The 19,897-nt window shown below is 39.2% G+C and overlaps 1 protein-coding gene across 9 annotated transcripts in view; it reads left to right on the top strand.

The window, feature by feature from the left end:
* prdm16 (PR domain containing 16) overlaps positions 1-19,897 on the top strand; it is a 222,748-nt gene that overhangs the window by 48,739 nt on the left and 154,112 nt on the right. For 8 of the 9 annotated variants that reach the window (XM_015337214.2, XM_069183654.1, XM_069183651.1 and 5 more), the window contains exons 1-2: positions 555-686; positions 19,249-19,598. In XM_015337214.2, the coding sequence (XP_015192700.2) occupies positions 581-686; positions 19,249-19,598 (456 nt within the window). In that variant the 5' untranslated portion in view covers positions 555-580. Of the gene's footprint in view, positions 1-554; positions 687-19,248; positions 19,599-19,897 lie in introns of those variants that run through there. The other variant, XM_015337212.2, reaches the window with a different exon arrangement.

The following is a 19,897-nucleotide window of genomic DNA, read 5'->3' on the forward strand; positions in this document are numbered from 1 at the left end:
ATTTCAACTTTTTGTTACAAAAGTAATAAGCAGTTAAAAGCATAACTATCTGCATAGCAGCTGTATTCCCTTTATTTTTTTAGTATGGTAATATGAAAAAGACCTGTTTCTTTGATACAAAAAGCAAAGCTTGATTTCTCACCTCTTGGTACTGTAGCACATCTCCCATCGTTAAATAATAAAAAGTTAACAATCTTGTGTGCAGTACTACTATGACATTTGTGTATTTACCATGTTGACAGGGACAAGAGTCTTCTGTTTCTTCAAACCATAAACATTTCCCTTTATTTAAAATATACGTGGTTTGCACAACCAGGATAAAGGCGCCGACAATGACGTGTCATTCGTTGTGCAACTACTGCTGAAATAAAACTCTCGCAAGAGAATAAAGACTTCCTGTCCTGCCTTTTTTGCCAGTCCCCTCACCCATCGTCTGGCTTGACCTCTGGCATGCCCTTCGTTTCATCTCGTCATCCCTGTGCACTTCTTTTTATCTCTGTCACATTGACACTGGAATTCCTTCACGTTAGCAGCATCACAACACAGATAGCCGGCCTCGGCCCGCCTTTCCTCAGCCTATATGAAGCAATGCAGAGGCACGGAGTTAATTGGTAACCAGGTTTATGTTAGCTGGAAGCACAGATTGGACACACCTGGCAGAGGGATATACAAAATGTCTGGTTGTGGTGAGTGCTTCTTGATTTCTTGACTCTTCCCGTATCTTTCCCAGAAAAAGACGCTTGTATTGTCCAATTCCTCCACACCACTGCCTTCCACACTAGCTACATGACCCATGCGATTAGAAAATAAGCCACATATGGTAGGTGGGCTGCTGCACTAAAGTGGTTTTGCAGGTAGTAATGTAAGGAGTCTGTCTGTGACTCCAGACTAGGTCACTGTAGCCAATTCCTGAAATTCAGCATAGGAAAGTTAGTGCATGGAATGATCTTGGGTGATTTGTCATTTTTCAAAATGATTTTAATTTATTTTTTTTTCCATGGAGAGAAAAAAATGTAGACTGAAGCCCTTTGTGCTGAGGTTTTGCTAGTTGGAGTTACAAATTAGACCAGCATCACTCTGGGTCATACAGTGAAGAACACTTGTCTGTATTTCTGGTTCACTAAGCTTGAAATGACACACGTAGCATGTACTGTAGCTCTCTTTAAACTTCAGTTTGGAATGAGAAATGGGTTATTGTAGATCATTAGAGTAGTATACTGCACAAGACAACAATCCAAATTAGAATGTGGTCAGCAGTGAAGTAAAACTTAATTTCCGTAAGATACCTGTAGAATTCAGGATCTTATTTTATTTAATCAAACTTCATTTTGTCATTTTTGTGTATTTTTAAACTGCACATTTAAGATGGAGTCTATATACACTTTTGTTTTCACTATTTAGAATAAGTGCCTACCTTTTATCCAGCTTTTATCCAGCCTTCTCATTTCAGAATGTTTTGCGGTTTACTCTGTTGTTTCCAGCTTCCTGCTAACTCCTGTTTAGGGAGCGGGAATCGATTCTGTCCTGTCTTAACAACGCACGCCGCTATGCTACTACACCGCAGTGGCACTCAGTGGGTCACTGGCTGTTGTTATTTTTCCTCCTTTCTGATTAGGTGTTGACTTGTTTGGGCTGCTGGTGTCACAAGTCTTTGGATAGTCATTCATATCTCTAGAAGAAGGGTGTCAGGGAGCAGAAGCAGCCTCCATTCTTCATTTCTTCATTACTGCACTCTCCCTGTCGCTCCTCTTCAGAGCTCCTGCACCAGTTGACAGCTGGGAGAGTGACCCCTTGACCTTTCATTGCCAAATATGTGCTCTCCAGTTGTGTCTGCTTACCAAAACGTGGCAGCTTGGGGCAGTTTTCGGTGCTCTTTGCAGCACCGGAGTTGCTCTGTTGGGAATAATGGGACCATCTCCCAAGATTTCCAACCATGAAGTGCCTGAGCAAAACAAACCTCACTTGCACTTTCCTGGTCAGTGTTGTCCTACTTTCATATCTGATCCTAGCCTATTTATTCCCACTCCTGGGCTATTTATCATTCGAATCTCACTGCCCGGTGCTATCTGCACTCTTCTGTGTATCCCGTAATTAGCATGTGCATCAAAACATTTAGGAAGCTGAGACTTTGGAGTAAATGTCAGGAGATGTTTTGAATTTATGGCTTGCCCCAGCCCAATACCCTCAGCGCACAGGCACAGAGAGGTGTTTGTAAATAAGTGAGGCACTGCCTCAGCTGAACAATCCCAGTTGGGGTGAAAGTGGCCTGTGGTACGGCGGAGGGAGTGTAAGGGAAATAACAGGCCTTTAGGGCTGTTTGGGTTTTGCAAGAAGGATAATGCTGTGCTTGGCTTCTGGACATCTCCACTTTTGCCTTTTGTCTGCTGGTTAAAAATCTGTACCTTTAAAAAAGGAGCCTGTGAACCTATTGTGCTGGTGATTATGTTCAGAAACACAGTAAAAGAAATTCTTTGCTTTTTCTGTGAAAATCCATACTGAGCGTGCTACCTCTGTTACATCTGTTTCATTCTCTCAGTTTCCTTTCTTGGTGTTAAAAGGAACTTTTAACAAAGAGGAAACTTGTCCCGGCAAGCAATGGTCACAAGGCAGGGCACACCCTGGATGGGACGCTAGTCCGTCACAGGGCATACACACACAGACAAAAACACACACACTCACAGCAGGGTCAATTTTCCCAGTTAACATACCGAACAAGTAAGTTAGACGATGGGAGGAAACCGGAGCACCTGGAAGAAACCCATGTGAACCTGATATTTACAGCGCTGCAAGTTATTGAACATGTACTGTATATGATGACATATAATAACTAAATGCAAGGGGGAAAAGGCACTACATCAATTTTGAAAATATTAGGAATTGCACGTGATTGGTTTATGAAAGCAATTCCTTTATGTGTGGTTACTCTAAAGTCCAGTTCATGATCAAAGGGTAATTGGTGGAAATACTCATATCTGCCAGAGTGCAGGTAATTAAAATTGTCCTTGCTGGAGTCTAATTTAACATTTTAAAAACGCAAGGGAATGGGACTCATTTCTGCACTATTCATTATGTCCTCACCTACATCTCCATCCGCCCTTGTGCCTTGATTTCTGTTTAATATTTAGACTGATGAGCCCAATTTGAGGGCATTTCCCACAAGCACCATGATTAATGGTCCTATGAGGTAGCATCAGCATCCTGTCCCAACCCAGCTTGTCACTTCTGCAAAGACCCTGGCCCACACTATGCTGTAATTGATGACACAAGCTCACAATTTGCAAATCAAATGCAGGAGAGGCTAAACAGAGCTTAGATCTGACTGATTTTCCCCCCTTTTTTCACTTATTTATTAAGTGTCTTTCCCATTTGTTAAACAAATGGGCATGGGGATCAGACATTATCTCCAAAGCTTGATAAATATTTTATCAGGCATAATGGAAATTGTCAAACCCATCTAATTGTACCATGCATTATCAAAAAGCGGGAAAGTCAGATCCAGCCTTTGATCTTTCTCTCTTGTGCGTATGTGATTTTTTTCTAACTCAGATATAAGTGTAGATTCTGCCTTTGAAATCTGCTTTTCCTGGATTCACTACCCTCCCCCCATTCCTGCTATCTGCCTCTCTGCATTACATAGTGTACTGCACAAACTGCACTGGTTGTTTTTTTTTGTTAGCTACACAAAGCTAACACTTCGATTTCTTTGCTTCAAGGTCTACAGAAGCACTGCTGGCTTTTCTGTTTCATTTGGGTGCCTTGTAATTTGAAAATTCCACCTGCATCAAAGTTCCTCCGTGACACTGAGCATTTCAGGCACAACAGTTTTTGTTAAAAAGGATGTGATGAGGAGACAAGGAACACAGGTATCTCGAGACCAAGAGCAATAACTTTAGTTTTGGATGCTATATACTGCACAGAAAATCTGACTGCAGTTTTGTTGATCATTTTTTGCACTAAATGTTGCTCTGATCTGTCCATGGGAGATAATTGTCCTGAACATGACTTTCTTGATATCACTTACCCTGCCGTGTGAAATATTGAAATTTGCGTCTAGCTGGGCTTTCAGCCACTATCAACCCCGTGTATTTAAGAAGCTGTCCCAATTCTGTTTTTTTTATTATTTCTTTTCTAGGGCTTGCCCCACAGCTGTCACTGTGTGCGAAACATTTTTTAAACTCAGACTAACAAGAGACAAATGTGCAGTGATGTTTTAATTTATCTTCCAATGAGGTCTCCTGCCATTGATGTCTCCACACATTTAAGCCATTAACTACAACAAGCATCTGAAAAGGAAAGATGTCCCTTTAAATTAAAAATTTAAACTTCCATTTTTTAAGTATATTTTGAGAAGCATTCTATCACTTTGATGTCATTTTAAGTGTGAGTTTCAACCATTTCACCAAGAAAATGTGTTAATAATTGTGTTAGACCTTGGAAGAAGAAATCTGAGAGTCTGACTTCATGTCAGGTTATATGCAGCTGATGTCACAGACATGATGTCTTTTCTTTTAATTTGCAGATCAGTTGTTGAAATATGGGTGACTGAAAAAAAGTCTCTGGTCATAGGTTCATTAATAGGGTCAGTGTCTCTATGCATGTTAAATCTCTATCCAGTTTATCAGGGCACAGTAGCACAGATCCACATTGCCTGCATATCAAGCCTTCTTCCACATGAATATGTGTCCTGTATCACTGGGATTTAACTATGACACTAACAACCTGTACTATACAGTACTGTCATATTCTTAAAGTACTAAAATTACACTAGTACATTGTAATTCTCTTTGATAAACAGACAACCCATATATTCAATCCAAATTCTAGTAGCTGTAGTAGTAATGCTAACATTACTGTATAAAACACAACAGTGCTGATATCTGAATTTGTTTGATTCTTAAACTTATTTAATAACACCCTAGGAAAGTGCATTGTTTTTCAATCCTGAAACCATCCAGGACAGGTCTTGATTATGATGATTATTTTGTTCTTTGTCTTGCATCGGTAAGACCTGCCAAACTCGAGAGGCAATGAGATCATTTATAGCCAGCTACTAGTGTGTGATAACTCTATTAAGAAAGCACAATTTACCTCGCTGCCTCTTTCTCTGGTTTAACTGCCTAATTTGTGTGCCTGTGAGTTGGTCTGGCCTCCTGCCTGTCTAGGGTTCTGTCTTCCTGCCTAGCCAGGCTGTAGTCACTCACCAAACATGGGTATAGCCCTCTAACAGACCCAGTATCTCAGAGCTTCACAGGTGAAAGGCAGCTGCTACCATGCTGTAGCTGTATGTTTAAGCCATCAAATCTCTTTGATCGTTACAGCTTATCTTTTCTCATATAAAAAAATAAGAAAAAAGAAAAGGCCTTTCTGCATCAAGATCCAAAATTTCTTCTGTGTGTGACAACTGCTGCTGTTTGCAAATGATTCCTTGATTTGTTTTTTTGTGGATAATGCTCTGTTGAGATCAGAAGCAAAATATCTAAAGGAACTCCCTCATATAGATTGTGTCACAGTCATTCTCTGCCCCTTCCTTTTCCCTCTTCGGTTTTTCAAGGGCTTGTGAGGTTTTTGTATTGAGAGCGTATTAAACACTAGGAAGGTGTATTTTTTCTTCTTTTATTTCCTCATTCCAAATCTTACTTGTAATGTCTCGTCTGCTGTCAAAGCTAAACGACGTAATCTCTGGCTGTTGTTGTGGCGCAGTCCATTTGTGAACTTTGGGGTAATGACGGGCCTTCCCTTTTATTATCGACAGGCAGTTTATGATTTTCTGAATGCGGCATCAGTTCGGGAACTTGGCTGGTTCTGTCCTAGTGCCTGAAAACCGTACTGATAATTATTGTTGTATACGTGTATATCTTTACATCGGTGCTGATAACACCATTATCAGAACTCCAGCACAGAGTGTCAAGAACATCCTGTTTTGAGCACTTCTGAGGAGTGCACGCAGATATGCAAGTTTAATTTGAGCCTAGGCTTTCCTGAAGCATTTCACAAAGACAAAACAATCTAATTAGATTGGAAGTGAGCTATCAATTTAAATCGGTATTCAAATCAAATTTTGCTAAACACAAAACATCAGGACGCCAAACAGACCCAATAACAAATGGAAGGCAGCCCTTTGGCTGAGTGTCTTTAACTAAGTCCTTCTTTTGCAAAATGATGCTTTCCAGACATTACCTGATCATTGTTTTAGAATGCTTTTTTGCTTTTAATAAAATTAAGGAATTAGTGAGTACTATTACAAGTGCATAAGCTTATAATAATTGCATTTTGTGCACAACTCAAATTATTACAGTCCTCCTAGAATTACCAGCGCTTAGGGGTTTGTTATTTTATGGGGAAAAATGTTTTTTGAATTATCTGGAATATTTCAATTTATCTAGTAAGACAATATCCCCTTTTGATGGTCAAATATAAAATGAATCCAATACTTTCAAGATAAAAAAAAAACATTTGTATCAGCTTAGTGTATTTCCCGATTTTAGAGTATGGTAGAACCAGATTACGGCATGAAAATGGTTTTTATTTACCTTCTCTAAAGATTGTGTTCAAGTATTTCAACTCAGACAGCATCATTATTAATCTAGTTTTATTTCAGTTAAAACAAAAAGTCACTCGGCCTTTGCTCTTGGGCTAATTGCAATGAAATGTGTTCTTTAGGACATATACTGTATGCAGACACTTTGCCCCTCCCTGCTGTGCTGATTTACTGTACTTTCACTGTCTGTTGTTGAAGATGTTGAAGTACCCTCTCCCTTTGTGCTATCTAGGGAATGCCAGTGCTCTTGGTTAGGTGAAGCTCAGTGGTGTGACCCTGCATTTAGATGGCCTGAAGAAGTCTTGTCAGTCTGTGAAATGAATCTACTGTAGTTACGCCAGAATACTGCAGGGACAAAAGACTTAACTCACACCAGCAAGACCGTCTAACTTATGAGTAATGGAACCAGTGCAGTTCCCTTCCCCTGGGAGCAGAGCCTTATTTGGGATGTCATACAGTGTACAGACTCACAGATAACAGAGACAAAAGAGGGGGGTCCACTCGTGTTACATAGACAACCACCTGAGGTAAAGAGAACCATTTGTTCCCAAATCGACCTGACGACCTCCTAATTACCACCCAATTATCCTGAATTCACTGCAATTCACTCCGTTTAAACAGGAAAATTGCTTTTCACTCTCTCTGTCTCTGTCTCCCTCTCCTTCTATCTCTCTTTCACTGCCTTTGGCATTCAGGGCGGTGTGCAACAGAGCTGTTTTGAAAGTGTAATGCTTTGCAATGGTATATAGACCATGACCATGATGAAAAAGGTTTAAAAAGCAGATCCACGGCTGTTTCTCTCTCTCGTGGGTCTCCATTGTGTCCTAGTTTGTTTTCTTTTATTACAGTTATTTGGTGTTAATTAATGTTAGCCTGTTAACATTTTGCAGATACGATGGAGTACTTTTTTAGTTTAATGAAAATATTATCTAGAGAGAAAAAAAAGAAAATAGTTTATCACTCAGGTGTTTTCTGTGCAAGATTAGCACAGTATGATTGTGGAGTTGTTCGATCTGTTATCTGATGCTTCCGTGCTAATTGTTTTTAAAGACAAGGAAATCATGTTCTCTGTGTTTGGCTAAACAGGTGAAGGCCTCCAGTCGTTTTGAGTTTGAAGATATTTGAAACTAAATGTGCAAAAGATGTACCTTTGAGTTTACACATAACCCTTCCGTGTCAAGATTGATGGCTATCGATGGCAAATACATGTTTCAACACCAAGTGAAAGAAACGCTGTTGAGTGCACCATGTAGTCTCAGGTTGGATGCTGAGAATCAGTTCTCCAGTCCATCCCAGAAAGCCAGGTCATTTCTTGTTCACAGAATTCTTTAGAGCTGGCCTATTGTTGTGTACTGTATACAGTATTGTGCGCAATGTAATTGTGCGCAGTTTCTCAGCTCTGTTCTGCTGAGAAGAGGAAGGGACCTGCTGCATTGTTTGAAATGCACTTGTTACCATTCTCAGGCCTTCCCATCTGTTTTCCTGCTTCCTTCCCATTTTATAACAAAACCATTTCCACTGCAGTCTCCGCTGGACTTGTGTTTTAGCAGGTCTGTCGCTGTGAAAACGGAGAAGGCAAAAAAAAACATTTTTGGACTGGCCTCAAAAAAACAGTTTAATGAGTTTGCCCTCTCTTTATTCAATGGTTACTTAATTATACACTGAGTTATTGACACAGCAGAGGCAACCATGTTATTTGGTAAACTCTCAAGATTCCACAAGTTGAATCGCTCTGTAAATATTGGAATGTGTGAGCCAGTGGAGTTGTCCTGTGTGTTGGCCAACAAAATAGATCAGATGTTGAGAAACGGTCCGACAGACCACTGAGTTATTTTTTTAGTTTTTAAATGATTTTGCTAGTAGTCTTCTCAATCGAAATTGCAGATCTGAAGTCGAAGGAAAATGTTACCCAGTAAGATGTATCAACTAGGTGAACGATAATGAAAAATGTACTTTTTAAACATACATACCTTTTTCTATGTCTTCTAATACCTTAAGTACATACTGGAGCTTAAATGGGTTTTTCTACTGCCACGTTCGTTACACTGTTAAAAAGGCACCGTCCTTCAAATGAGACGTAAAACTGAGGTCTTGACTCTTTTTGGTTATTAAAAATCCCAGGGCATTTCTCAAAAAGAGTAGGGGTGTTACCCTGGCATCCTAGTCAAATTTCCTCCTCACTGATAGGTGACATGAGGTGAGTGTACTGGTGCACTTTGGCTGCCTTCTCATCATTCAAGTGGGGGCTACATGTTGGTGGTGGTGGAGAGGAGTCCCCATTGCTTTGAGTGAAGGGTCCAGAAAAGCACTGTATAAGTGTGAGGAATTATTATTAATTATTATTATAACTTTACAAAGTAGTCCAAATTGAATTCAGGTGCAGTTCCTTTAATTGCAATGGAGAAATCCATGGTTTGCAGACCTCAGAAGGCACAAGGTTTTTCATGTGTGTTGTTAGATGCCTTCTTCCCTTCTTGCATCTGAATGAATCATTCCAACCACTACTCCTGAGTTCTGTCAGAGTCAGCTCAGCTCTTTGCAGGACTCTTTTAAACATATTTTAATGAGTAAAGTGCTTCAGATGTCAGCCAATTTTACACTCTGCCACTGCACAATGATTTGAATTTTTAATGGCCAAATTATTCAATCAAGACCTCCACGGCTCTAAAGAAACTTAACACTCAGGCGGTTTGTAATAGCAAGGATCTGTATTTTTTTAAATTGTTTCTGAAGCTTATACAAAGTATAAAGTTAAGTAGACTTGATCATAAGTGGATTATAAACTTTGACACCGAACTATTTAAATGCAACATTTTTTTCTTAATATAATCTGACTTTTGATTAATTTGTTCAACCTGAAGCTTAGCTGTGAATGTTCCTTTTGACTCACTGCAGGTGCAGACGTCTACACCAAATAAACTGAAATCAAAATTATCAGCAGAAGTAGGAATGAAGGGTTTTATCTGTAGATTTATAGAGTCACTTCAATGTCAAAACACATCTGAAAGATGTATTTAGATTAGGAATCAGTAAACCTTTTGCATTAGCTTTCTAAATTATGGCAAGACATTCTAAAATCGAATCTAAGTTAGGACACTTAATGCTTAACTCCTGATGGTAGTAATGATATCAGCCATGCACAGTTCCTACCTTCATCTGAGCCAGTTGTTCTCTTCCTACAATTTATCATTTACTAATGAATTCAGTCCAATCTGACATGACAACTTCTGGGCTTCCCCTTTATAACCAGCTGAAATGTTCTTGAAATATTTTTTTAACTTTTTTGTCTTTCGCAAAGACTTGAACAGAGCAGAGAGCCACAGACTCAATCACCGTCAATGTTCTCTTCTCTTGAATCAAGTCTTACTTGAAGGAAAGCATGTGTCTGGACCCTTAACTCTGACCTGGAGGACACTATAGGGTGGTCAATGAGCCAGAACAGCCTGATTACCAATCCCAGTGCAGCAGCTGACGTATTGAGTGACCTTGGCTAATTCACTTGACCTCTGTGCCCGAGTCCACATGGCTGAAAATATTGTTTAAACGGGACTCCACTGAAAATGAGATATAATGAAACTGAGACCAGTAAAAGAATGCTTTCCTGATGATAGCACTGTGATAACACACTTGCATTTTTATTCATTTTGACAATGAATCCTGTGGTTGTAGGTTCAAACCAGCAAGCATTTCAAAATGTTGGTTCACATGTGCCCACAATATGCAAGCCAGATATTAGTTTAGTGCCAGTAATAGTTTAATGCCAAAATTTGTGTTCTCTGACACATTTTTAGACATTCTGTTGTAATGTAAGCCAAGGAGTTATTTTTAGAGCACTCTTCTAATTTTCTGTGACCCTTGTCTCTCCCTGTGTGTCTCCTGAATGTGACATTTTTATGTCTACACACTTCATAGACCTGTATTTTTTATTGTTTTGGAGATCTGCCTGTTCCCTAGCTAGGGAATGTCATTTCACAGCACACTACCACATACATAAAGCAACCTCCATTCCTGGCCTTGAGAGGTGAGGCAATTTATTCCAGTCTGACCAGCCTGGTTAATCCAGTTTCCAAAATCCACCTGCTCTACGTTGCCTGCTTTAATACACCGAGGCCCACGTATTGTCTCCCAACAAACTGTTCAAAGCGCACAGGAGACCAGATGAACAGCAAGTTAAACAAACCTGGAAGAAATCTTTTGGAACCCCTCTGTGCCGTATTTGGGAAGGTCTTCCTTTTCAGCACAGAAAATGTAAATACCCTCTCGTTGTGTGTTTGAATCATCGGCTCGCCTGACTTTAGCATTTCTCAGCAAGGTTTTGCTTCGGCAGCAGAATCATTTCATTTCCCTGTGCTTTGGACCTGTTCCCTGTTCTTCATTTTTTTCTCCCCCCTCTCTCTCTTCCTCTCTCTCTTTACGTCTCCCTAGTTTTCCCGGTGCTCGGGCAGGTCAACAGCATGCTAACGCTTTTGTCAGTGTGATTAATAGCACAGTGGATTGCCGTTAATTCGCTGGCTAATGACTGAGACTGAGGCCAGTCTCGGAGTAATCGGGTGATGTATGTGGGGAGTGTGCACCCCATGGCAGAGGTGAAAATCATTTCAACGAGTCAGATATTGTCGCTGGGAACGAATGGTTCTCCCTGTTAATAAAAATTAATGAATTTTTTTTCTCTTAATTCCCACTGGGCTGCTAAATGAAGCTGTATAGTGAGTGAGCACAGGGACACGCACATGTGATGGCTGAGGACCTGTTCTTCAAGCTAGTACCATTCTGTCTCTGTGTGCATTAGATTATTGGCTTTGAAACGGTGCTCCATTTTCTGTGTTTCCCCAAGATAAACCCTGGAACACACTGGATCATGAAAAGTGATAGATACACTTTTAAGCCTCTTGTGTTACAAAGCAGATGAGAAATATCTAAACATCATGGTTATAATATTAAAATGAGCTCTTATAAATAAAAAAACCTCAAAATAAATTCCAAAATGTATATTATTAGTGTCCAAACTGTTAATGCAGTAGCTAATCTATACCATAGTACAAAAATATCCTTGATAGAAATAGCTTATGTTAACATCTAGCACAAGCAAACTGACGTTTTTTTTAAATAGAAATCCATTGTGTTTAATTAGCAAGATCAACTCTATCTGTGAAGCGGACACAACCCGAAAAATGCTTGATTGAACACATGTGGCGTTTCCTAAAGTTCTGAACTTGAGGTACTATTTGAAGGTGGAAGAAACGTTAACGAATCAAAGATCAGGATCTGTGTGGAGTTCCTGTTGAGATCCATTCAATGATTTTTAAGTTTATTTTTCAGTGAAAAGGTATCCTATCTGTGGGGGCGGTGAGGTGATTTGGTAGACAGAGAATGAGTGTTCCGAGGAGACTCTGCCCAAAACTTGGTTCACACTTTATGATGTTTGCACCTCCATTCTGCAAAGAAAAAAAAGGCTGAATTTCTCCGGAAAATCTGTGATCCGCTGCAGTCCTCAGCGTAGTGTTCTCGCCTGGGGGCGGTGGGGGGGGGGAATGGAAATGGTCTTCCAGAAACCACGGAATTAGAAAGTCGGAAGAAAAAAAAGGCCAAATCGCATTTCTGCAAAACAAAGAGGCTTTTTCACAATGAACAAGCCTTGATAAAAATTACAGTGCCATCGCAGGTCACTTCACCAGTCTAGCCTGGGGCAGTGCTGGAGCTCTTCGGAACTCAGAGCAATGGCAACTTGAGATGCAGATGCCAGATTCCCTCAACACATACGAACCATAAATAATAGGCTAGTTTCTATGCTAGTAGCAAGGAATTAAGTAGGCACAGGTAGTTAATAATAAACCTGCAGACTGCAGTGAGACTTAAAGCTACAGAGTCAGACAACTAGAATTCTAAACTTTTCTTTTCCCTTTTCACTATATCTAAGGAGTATTCAATTTCTCCTATCCCTCAGTAGGACCTCTAAACAATCTTTGACATTTCTAAGATTTTTTTGCACGTTAATTCCAGTAAAACGTTCTAGAGAAATGAAAATGTGTAAAGGAATTCCATGCCATAAATCTGTTATCATTGTGTTTTTCATATAATGAATCAACGGCTCAGATTTCTTTTTAAAATACAGAAAAATACAGAAGCTCGATATATCCTCCTTTTCTCTCTGTCTCAGCCTGACTTCTCTCCCTCGCACGCTAGAACATGCAGTTCCCCCCTTGGGTGATGTTTGTAACTCAATTTAGCAAATGTAAGTTGCTATTGATTATTATTAATATTTATCATGTTTGCGAAAATGTCTTTTCCCAGTGCTATTAATCTGCTGTGTTAATAAATGTCTATGCAGGCCTGGTGCAAAGCTCTTGGGATCAGCACTGACTAGCATGGCAATCACGCAGGCTGACAGCAGCAGTGCACAGCAGTGATATTACCTGCCAGCAGCTTCAGTGTGAGCTCAGGCAAAACTCAGGACAGTCCCACGCAGATGTGTGACCTGGTATGCACCTCCTGTGTGGCAGTGTAACGAGACCCCAGCAGAAACTCAGAAACATTTGCTGTGTGTGCTGTTTTAGGGCCTTTTACAATACCTTTGAATGCCATGAAATTAATTCAGTCTTATTACATTGTTTTAAGAACCAAATAGTGGAATCTGCTTTTACGTGCTCAGACTTACATATGTATTAGTTTTCCCCTCTTGTACGAGATCTTCATTGTCTGAAAGACTAAATGTGAATGCGGGGAATTTAATGATGGACCGAAAAACCCTGTTCTAGCACAACTCAGTAACAAGTTACGGGCTGTGGTTGTTTCATTCAACTTGCCATTTCTCTTTTGTTTTATTGATGAAGTGTTAATGACGTCACTTAATAGTTCATATGAACGCTGGTTCTTTAAGCTTGACAGACTTTCTGCCCTGGACCTGGGATGTTCACTGTATTAACAGTGGCCTTATTCATTGTCTATAAACAGATTTTTATAGAAGCCAGGAGTATACTGTACATTGTGCTTACCTAACCCTAATTCAGCTTTCATGTTTACAGTGGAATTCCTTGATGGGAAAGTTAACTTGGATATCATACCCTGTACATAACACTTTAAGATATTTTGTACATTTACTTCATTGCCAAAAATTAGGCTGATTTTCAGGGGGGTCTTTCACATGTCTTTCGGTGTCATTCAAAAAATCATTTTCCAAGTGTTTCTTAGGTATAATACACAGAAATGCACTGAAGAGAAAACCGCGTCTGTTAGTTGTGCCTCTGTTCTGTCATGCACAAATCACCGGTGAGCATACAGGGAGTAAATGTTTCTAGTTTAGTGCCAAAAAGGTGATTGCAGCCAAATTGATGATACAGGAAAAGCCCGATGTGTCCTTAGACACACGGAGTGCAAGTTAGAAGCGTCATCCACCTAATAGGAATTAGTTAGTGTAAGTTTCTTTTTGCATGCACAAGGGATAACCCTTGCTTTTAATCTGGGCTCCAAATTCTGGCACTCTGCTTTCTGGAGAAGCAATATTGCTACTTTAAGAGTTACTTGGAAACGTTCCCTGCTGTTTTTACTAGGGGAAACAGTGTGTGTTTTTGGAAACAGTGTACAGTATTGTAACTAATCCCCCCCCTCCGATCTCCCCATCTTCCATTTCTTCTATATGTCAACATTAAAAATCAGCCACAATGGAAAAGCACATACAGGCTTTTGGGTTTTTTTCAGTTCTTTTGATTTTTACTGCCAATTTCTTTTTTGCGGGTTTAAAAAAATCTGTCTGGATTAGAGCTTTTGCTAAGATAAAATCATCAAAGGCATGATTAAAGAGTAACAGGTAGGATTTTTGTGGCTCTAATGATACCAATAATTCTGTAAGTGGGACCATATTTGAGGATTATGAGGAGCGTAAGTGCTAGATTAGTCAGTACTGGGTGTTTGAACACCACATTCGGTTCAAATGTTTTGAAGTTCTTGCACAACAGCTTGTTCATTTTTCATATCTGTTCTGCCTTCACTCTCACTAGACTAACCTATTCCCTTATAAAGACTTGAGAAACATTGCATTTTCTTTTTTCCAGAAACATGCTTTTTGCAATCACCATTCAATTTTATTGGAAGATTACCCTCCTAAAAATAATTTACAAAAGGACAGACACTTGGAGTTTTGTAATATTATCCAGATTTCTCTTTCACCTCAGTTTTTACCTTACAGTAATTATGTTTTTTTATAGTTTTGCTCCCCTTTATTCAACATGCGGTAGATAACAATGATTGCTATGTAGGCTTACTGCTCCCCAGGCTTGATCAAACAGTGCTGAAATAGGTTTTTGCAAGTAATGCTGCCAAAGAATTTTTTTAATATTTCTTAGTAAGCTTGCATATTAAGACTTTTTGTGTTTTTCCACCAAAAATCACAGGCAAATAAAATTTAAACATTGCAGATCTTTTAAATAAGCTACTTTCATTTCTTAATATCACTAAACTGTAAAGAAAAAATAAGTAACATGCATTTTTTGCACACCATTGACCCAAACCATTTCTAACAATATTTTATTCAAATGTTTTCTTTAGAAATGTTTATTATTCCTATAATTAATTTCTCTCACTTGCATTTCACCATCAGATAAATCACTTTTAGCTTTTTTGCTACCTTGATATCCTTATTTTTTCAGGTGGACTACTCATTGGTATTAATCAGTTGTGACGATTTTTAGTTATTATTCTAGACCATTTTGTTTCTTCGATGGTTGCAGACTCCAACTAAAGAAGAGATGTTGAAGTCCGAATTCTGTGGTGAATGGAGCAATATAAATCTGGCGAAACATTACTTAGTTGTCATTCCAGTAGGAGCTGTGAAACAACAGCTCTTTGTGTAAGCTTGCTAATTTTACACTATTCAAATTTTATTCTTGTCAGAATATTGGAGTCTTGCCTTGACACACTTTTGCTATCAATTTGTCAGCCGTTCAAACTGTGATGCTTTAGACTCTCAGCACAGACGAAAAGTCTTTTGAGAACCTGTGTTTTTTTTCTGTCTACTGCCCATTTACTCAAAACCCTCCGAATATCTAATCATATTAAATTTATTGACTACAACCTGCTGAATAGGTTAGACCCTCAAAAGGACTATGAGGAATAAAAAGATTGTTTTTGTTAAGACAGCTTCTGACCTTTAACTTTGGGGAAACTGGCAAAGAATAGCACCTATGAAAAAGGCATTCTGTATGGATGCAATGTTTCTTTGTTTCCAAGCATGGCTAGGAATAACAGTAAAGCTGTTTAAGGAACAGATTTACAATTTATCAAATAAATCTGAATCCTTCATATCCCAGCCCTGGCTGCACAGTAGTTTCCAGTGCAATAACAAGACTGAACAACTGGCTCATTGTAGGCTGCACAGAGAAGAGGAGGACCCCCAAGGTGTGAATTAATGATTGACCCCTGATGTAATCAGGATAAATAGTCCCCTGCAAAAAAAAAAGAAAGAGAAATTCAAGTTTTCTTCCTGGAAAGGAAGCAGCTTTCTGTCAGTTTCCTACCCTTTTGGGAGACAGTCCTAACATCATTCTCACTTCCAGACACACTGCATCTCTCTTCAGTCAGCCAGAACAGCTCCTCACTTATAAGTCATATTTTTGTTCCTTTTTGGGGGCCTCCTAATTATTTCCCTGAGTTTGCATTTTTCTTTTTTTTTTTCCTGTCCAGACCTTTTCATGACCAGAACAGGGCCAAAGCTCCTGTCTGTGCTGCGCAATGCAGGAACATGATGTTTTAGGGCTTTTGCTCCATCATTCAATGAATTTTGTAAAAACACAGAGCAACGAAGCCAAACTATAAAGCTCCACCAACTGTACCTTATTTTTGTGTTAGAACAGGCCTACTCAGAATTCCGTTTTCTTTAACATGAATGCTGTATTGTTCAAGAAATGTATGGCCATAAATATTTTAAGGGCTTGATTGGAACATTCTCATGGGTTTTCTGCTTTAGGGCACCAACCTAAAATGTTTTACATGATTTAATAGATTTTCCAATCCAGTCCTTAGTTGTTGAAAATGGTATACAGTGGATTAAATGCCAGAATCTTTTATTATTATTGTTGTTGTTTGAAAACACTTTTGATTCCATATATCTGCACCATATAGAGATCTTAAAAGTGCTTGCAGGCAGGCCTGCCAGAGAATTCGTTCACCTGCATGCAGAGGTCTTTCCTATTTCTCAAGAAAGCCTAGCACAGTTTTTTTGGAAGGTTGGGGGAAAATTGATCTACCAAAGAGGACCAGCTTTGGAGTGAGCTAAGATGTTCCCCAGTTAAGTGTTTTTGGCGGGTCTGAATTCCAGCGAAAATTTGATCATTAAAAAAGGGGTTGAACTTTTTCTTTTAGAATCATGATATGAGGCCAAATATGTAAAATCTTTTAATTTGAAATTCTAGTTTTTATGTGCTAGATTTTCCAGATTTCTTATTTTCCACTGATGCCAGATTGGAAGAGACTAATTTGAGTGTTAAGTATTGGAGCCCTTATTCTCCAGTGGGTATTCATTAATTTATGATGTGTAAGTGTTAAAATAAATTATGCTTGTTTGAAAAAAAATCTATCTTTATTGAACACTTAATTAATATAGTCTCATATTGAACTTTCGGATCACTACAGTTTTAATTGTATTGCACAAATACAATTTCCAATATTGACAATACTTGTATCTTAGCTCCATGTGCCATAAATTGATTCAACAAAAAGTAGAATTTCTTGGCATCCCAGTCTTTTGTTCATAAATCACAGACTTTTTTTCTTCTACTGTATGTTACTTCGAATTTATAATCTTTGTTAGCTCTATTTTAGAATTAGCCTCAGCACTAATATCTTTGGCTTTTCTCACGATCTTGAGCTAATAACTATAACTGCCTTACAATATATTTTTTTACATGTAAAGTTTATTAAAAGCCAATATATTAAATGTTACAAATAAATAAAAGGTTCAGAATATGTGAAACAATACCCCAAGTCTACAAAAATAAGTATTTAAAATGAGCTGGGTTCTAATAGTTTAAATTTCAAAATGAACTTAATTGAATGGATTATTATTTTTTATTCTTCTGTGACTACATGATCTTTTTTACTGCACTCGTTTTACCAGAGGGGAAGAGAGATTGACTGAAACGGAAATTTTGTTCACACTCAGACACACAGTATTTCACACAAGAACCAAAGCTCCATCCACAAGGATGAGAGAGAGATTTTTTTTTTCAGGTTTGCTTACAAGTAAATAACCTTCAATTTAAAAGAAAACATTTTCGAGTCATAAAAACTTATGTTCTTGGCAGGGCTGGCAGCGAGCTCGGGCAGAGTGATTGGAAACACTCCTGCAGTAATTGCGGCCTAGTTAACTCTGATTGCTGGTCCTGTGTTTGGATAGCAAACTGCAGTGGTACGTCTACAAATTACACTGAGTCTGTCTGTGTACTGACACCAGGGTTGTCTAGGCAACCTTAAAAGAGATGTTTTAGTGTTTTTTCTCTAAAGTAAGATACCTTGTGCGAGTATTATTTTTTATTTTAAAAACGTGCCAGATAGGTACAGTATGAGGCTATGCATGTTTTAATGTCCGCCTTGATGAAAGGCGTGTGCTTTGTTTTTTGTTTTTCCCCTTAGACTTTGGTTGTAAATACTCCTGCTACCGTAATACATGTAGCTCTGCTTTCAATTTACAATATGTGCAATAAATTCAAATTATTTTTATTTTGCACTTTCACACTCGCCGTTAATATTTCCTGAGGGTTTATTTCCAATTTAAAGCTGTCTCCTTGAGCCTTATACAGTACATAAATTCCTATCACTTAGGCTGTCTGAGCCTTCGGTTTGGTTAGTGTAAGAATTGTAACTTCTTACATTAAGTTTGGATAACAGGGCTCTGGACTTGTAGCTGGGAGGTTCTGAGTTCAGATCCTGCATGGGGTAAAGTTATAGCTTTGATTTAGGTATTGTACTGAACATACAGTATACAGTAATCAATATATGGTTATTAATAGTTAAAATAACTGTTATGAAATCTTAAAACTAAGATCAGTTCATGAAAAGACTATCAGTATGTTGTTCTATAAAACCACAGAATCCCATCCAGTGTGAAGAAAAATAGCATAGTGCTTTAAAACTCCAACTAGAAGACAAAGGCCTGCATACAGTATGTGGAAGCCTGTGTCACTAGGGTTGTTATTCTCTGACATTTGCTGAAGATATTTCTAAGAAACAGTCCTGCTGTAGTCAGCCATACATTAGACCAATACCTAACACAGGTGACTAATGGAAAAAAACACAGATGAACAATAATACCTTTAGACAACAGGGTCATTTCATCATATTATCTGTAAAGTGATCCTGAAGAAAATTGCTCCAATTTTGACTGAATAGTATACAGTATGTCAGACATGGATCAAGTAAAGGTTAATTCTACATTGAAAAATGAAAAGGCAAAATGCAGTGTTTCAGTTATTGAGCCTCTACACCTGAAGAAGGCTCAACAGCTAAAACATTGTTCCTCCTGTCTGTTTTTCAGTGTGGAATTAACCTTTGCTTTGCAGCCAGCCCACGCTGACTCAGCTCCCCATTGGGACACAAGTCAGGCGTAACTTTTATCACTTCTGTTACTAACGAAGGACATTTTCGGACGTGCTAAAAATACAAATCGATGTTTTCCCCCTGCACTGACATTTCTTGCCCGCGGGCGGCGGGGTGTGTTTCAGGTGACAGTGAGGCAGTAGATAACATGTACGAAACGGACCCGGATCTGCCCGCTGCAGAGAGCGCCGAGGAGGAGGGCGAAGACAGCATCATGTCCCCCATCCCGGTGGGGCCTCCCTCTCCTCTCCCCAACACCGAGGACTTCACGCCCAAAGAGGGCTCCCCTTACGAAGCCCCCGTCTACATTCCTGATGACATTCCCATCCCCAACGACCTTGAGCTCCGAGAGTCCTCCATCCCCGGGGCAGGCTTAGGGATTTGGGCCAAAAAGAAGATCGGGTTTGGGGAACGATTTGGACCGTACACTGGAATGCAGAATGCCACGGTGAAAGACACCACTTTTGGATGGGAGGTAAGTCGAACTGCGAAACCAAACTGTAAGAGAAGGAGCGGGAGACCATGGGGATACTACTGTACAGTACAGGATGTCCTCATTTCACCAAATGATTTCGCAAGAGATCATCACCCTTTCCATAGACGAACCCCAACGCTTTTGAACTTCCATAAATACTACCAGTTGCACCTATTCGAGTTTTACAACTTGGACACAGTGTTTTGTAGTGAAAGAATGGCTCAGGGTATAATCCTGAACTGTGAACCAGGGGTACATGTGGGTTCCTAGAAACTTGTCGATCTTATTACTCTTCTTTA

Source organism: Lepisosteus oculatus, chromosome 25 (assembly GCF_040954835.1).
Source record: "Lepisosteus oculatus isolate fLepOcu1 chromosome 25, fLepOcu1.hap2, whole genome shotgun sequence".
Taxonomy (NCBI): Eukaryota; Metazoa; Chordata; class Actinopteri; order Semionotiformes; family Lepisosteidae; genus Lepisosteus; species Lepisosteus oculatus.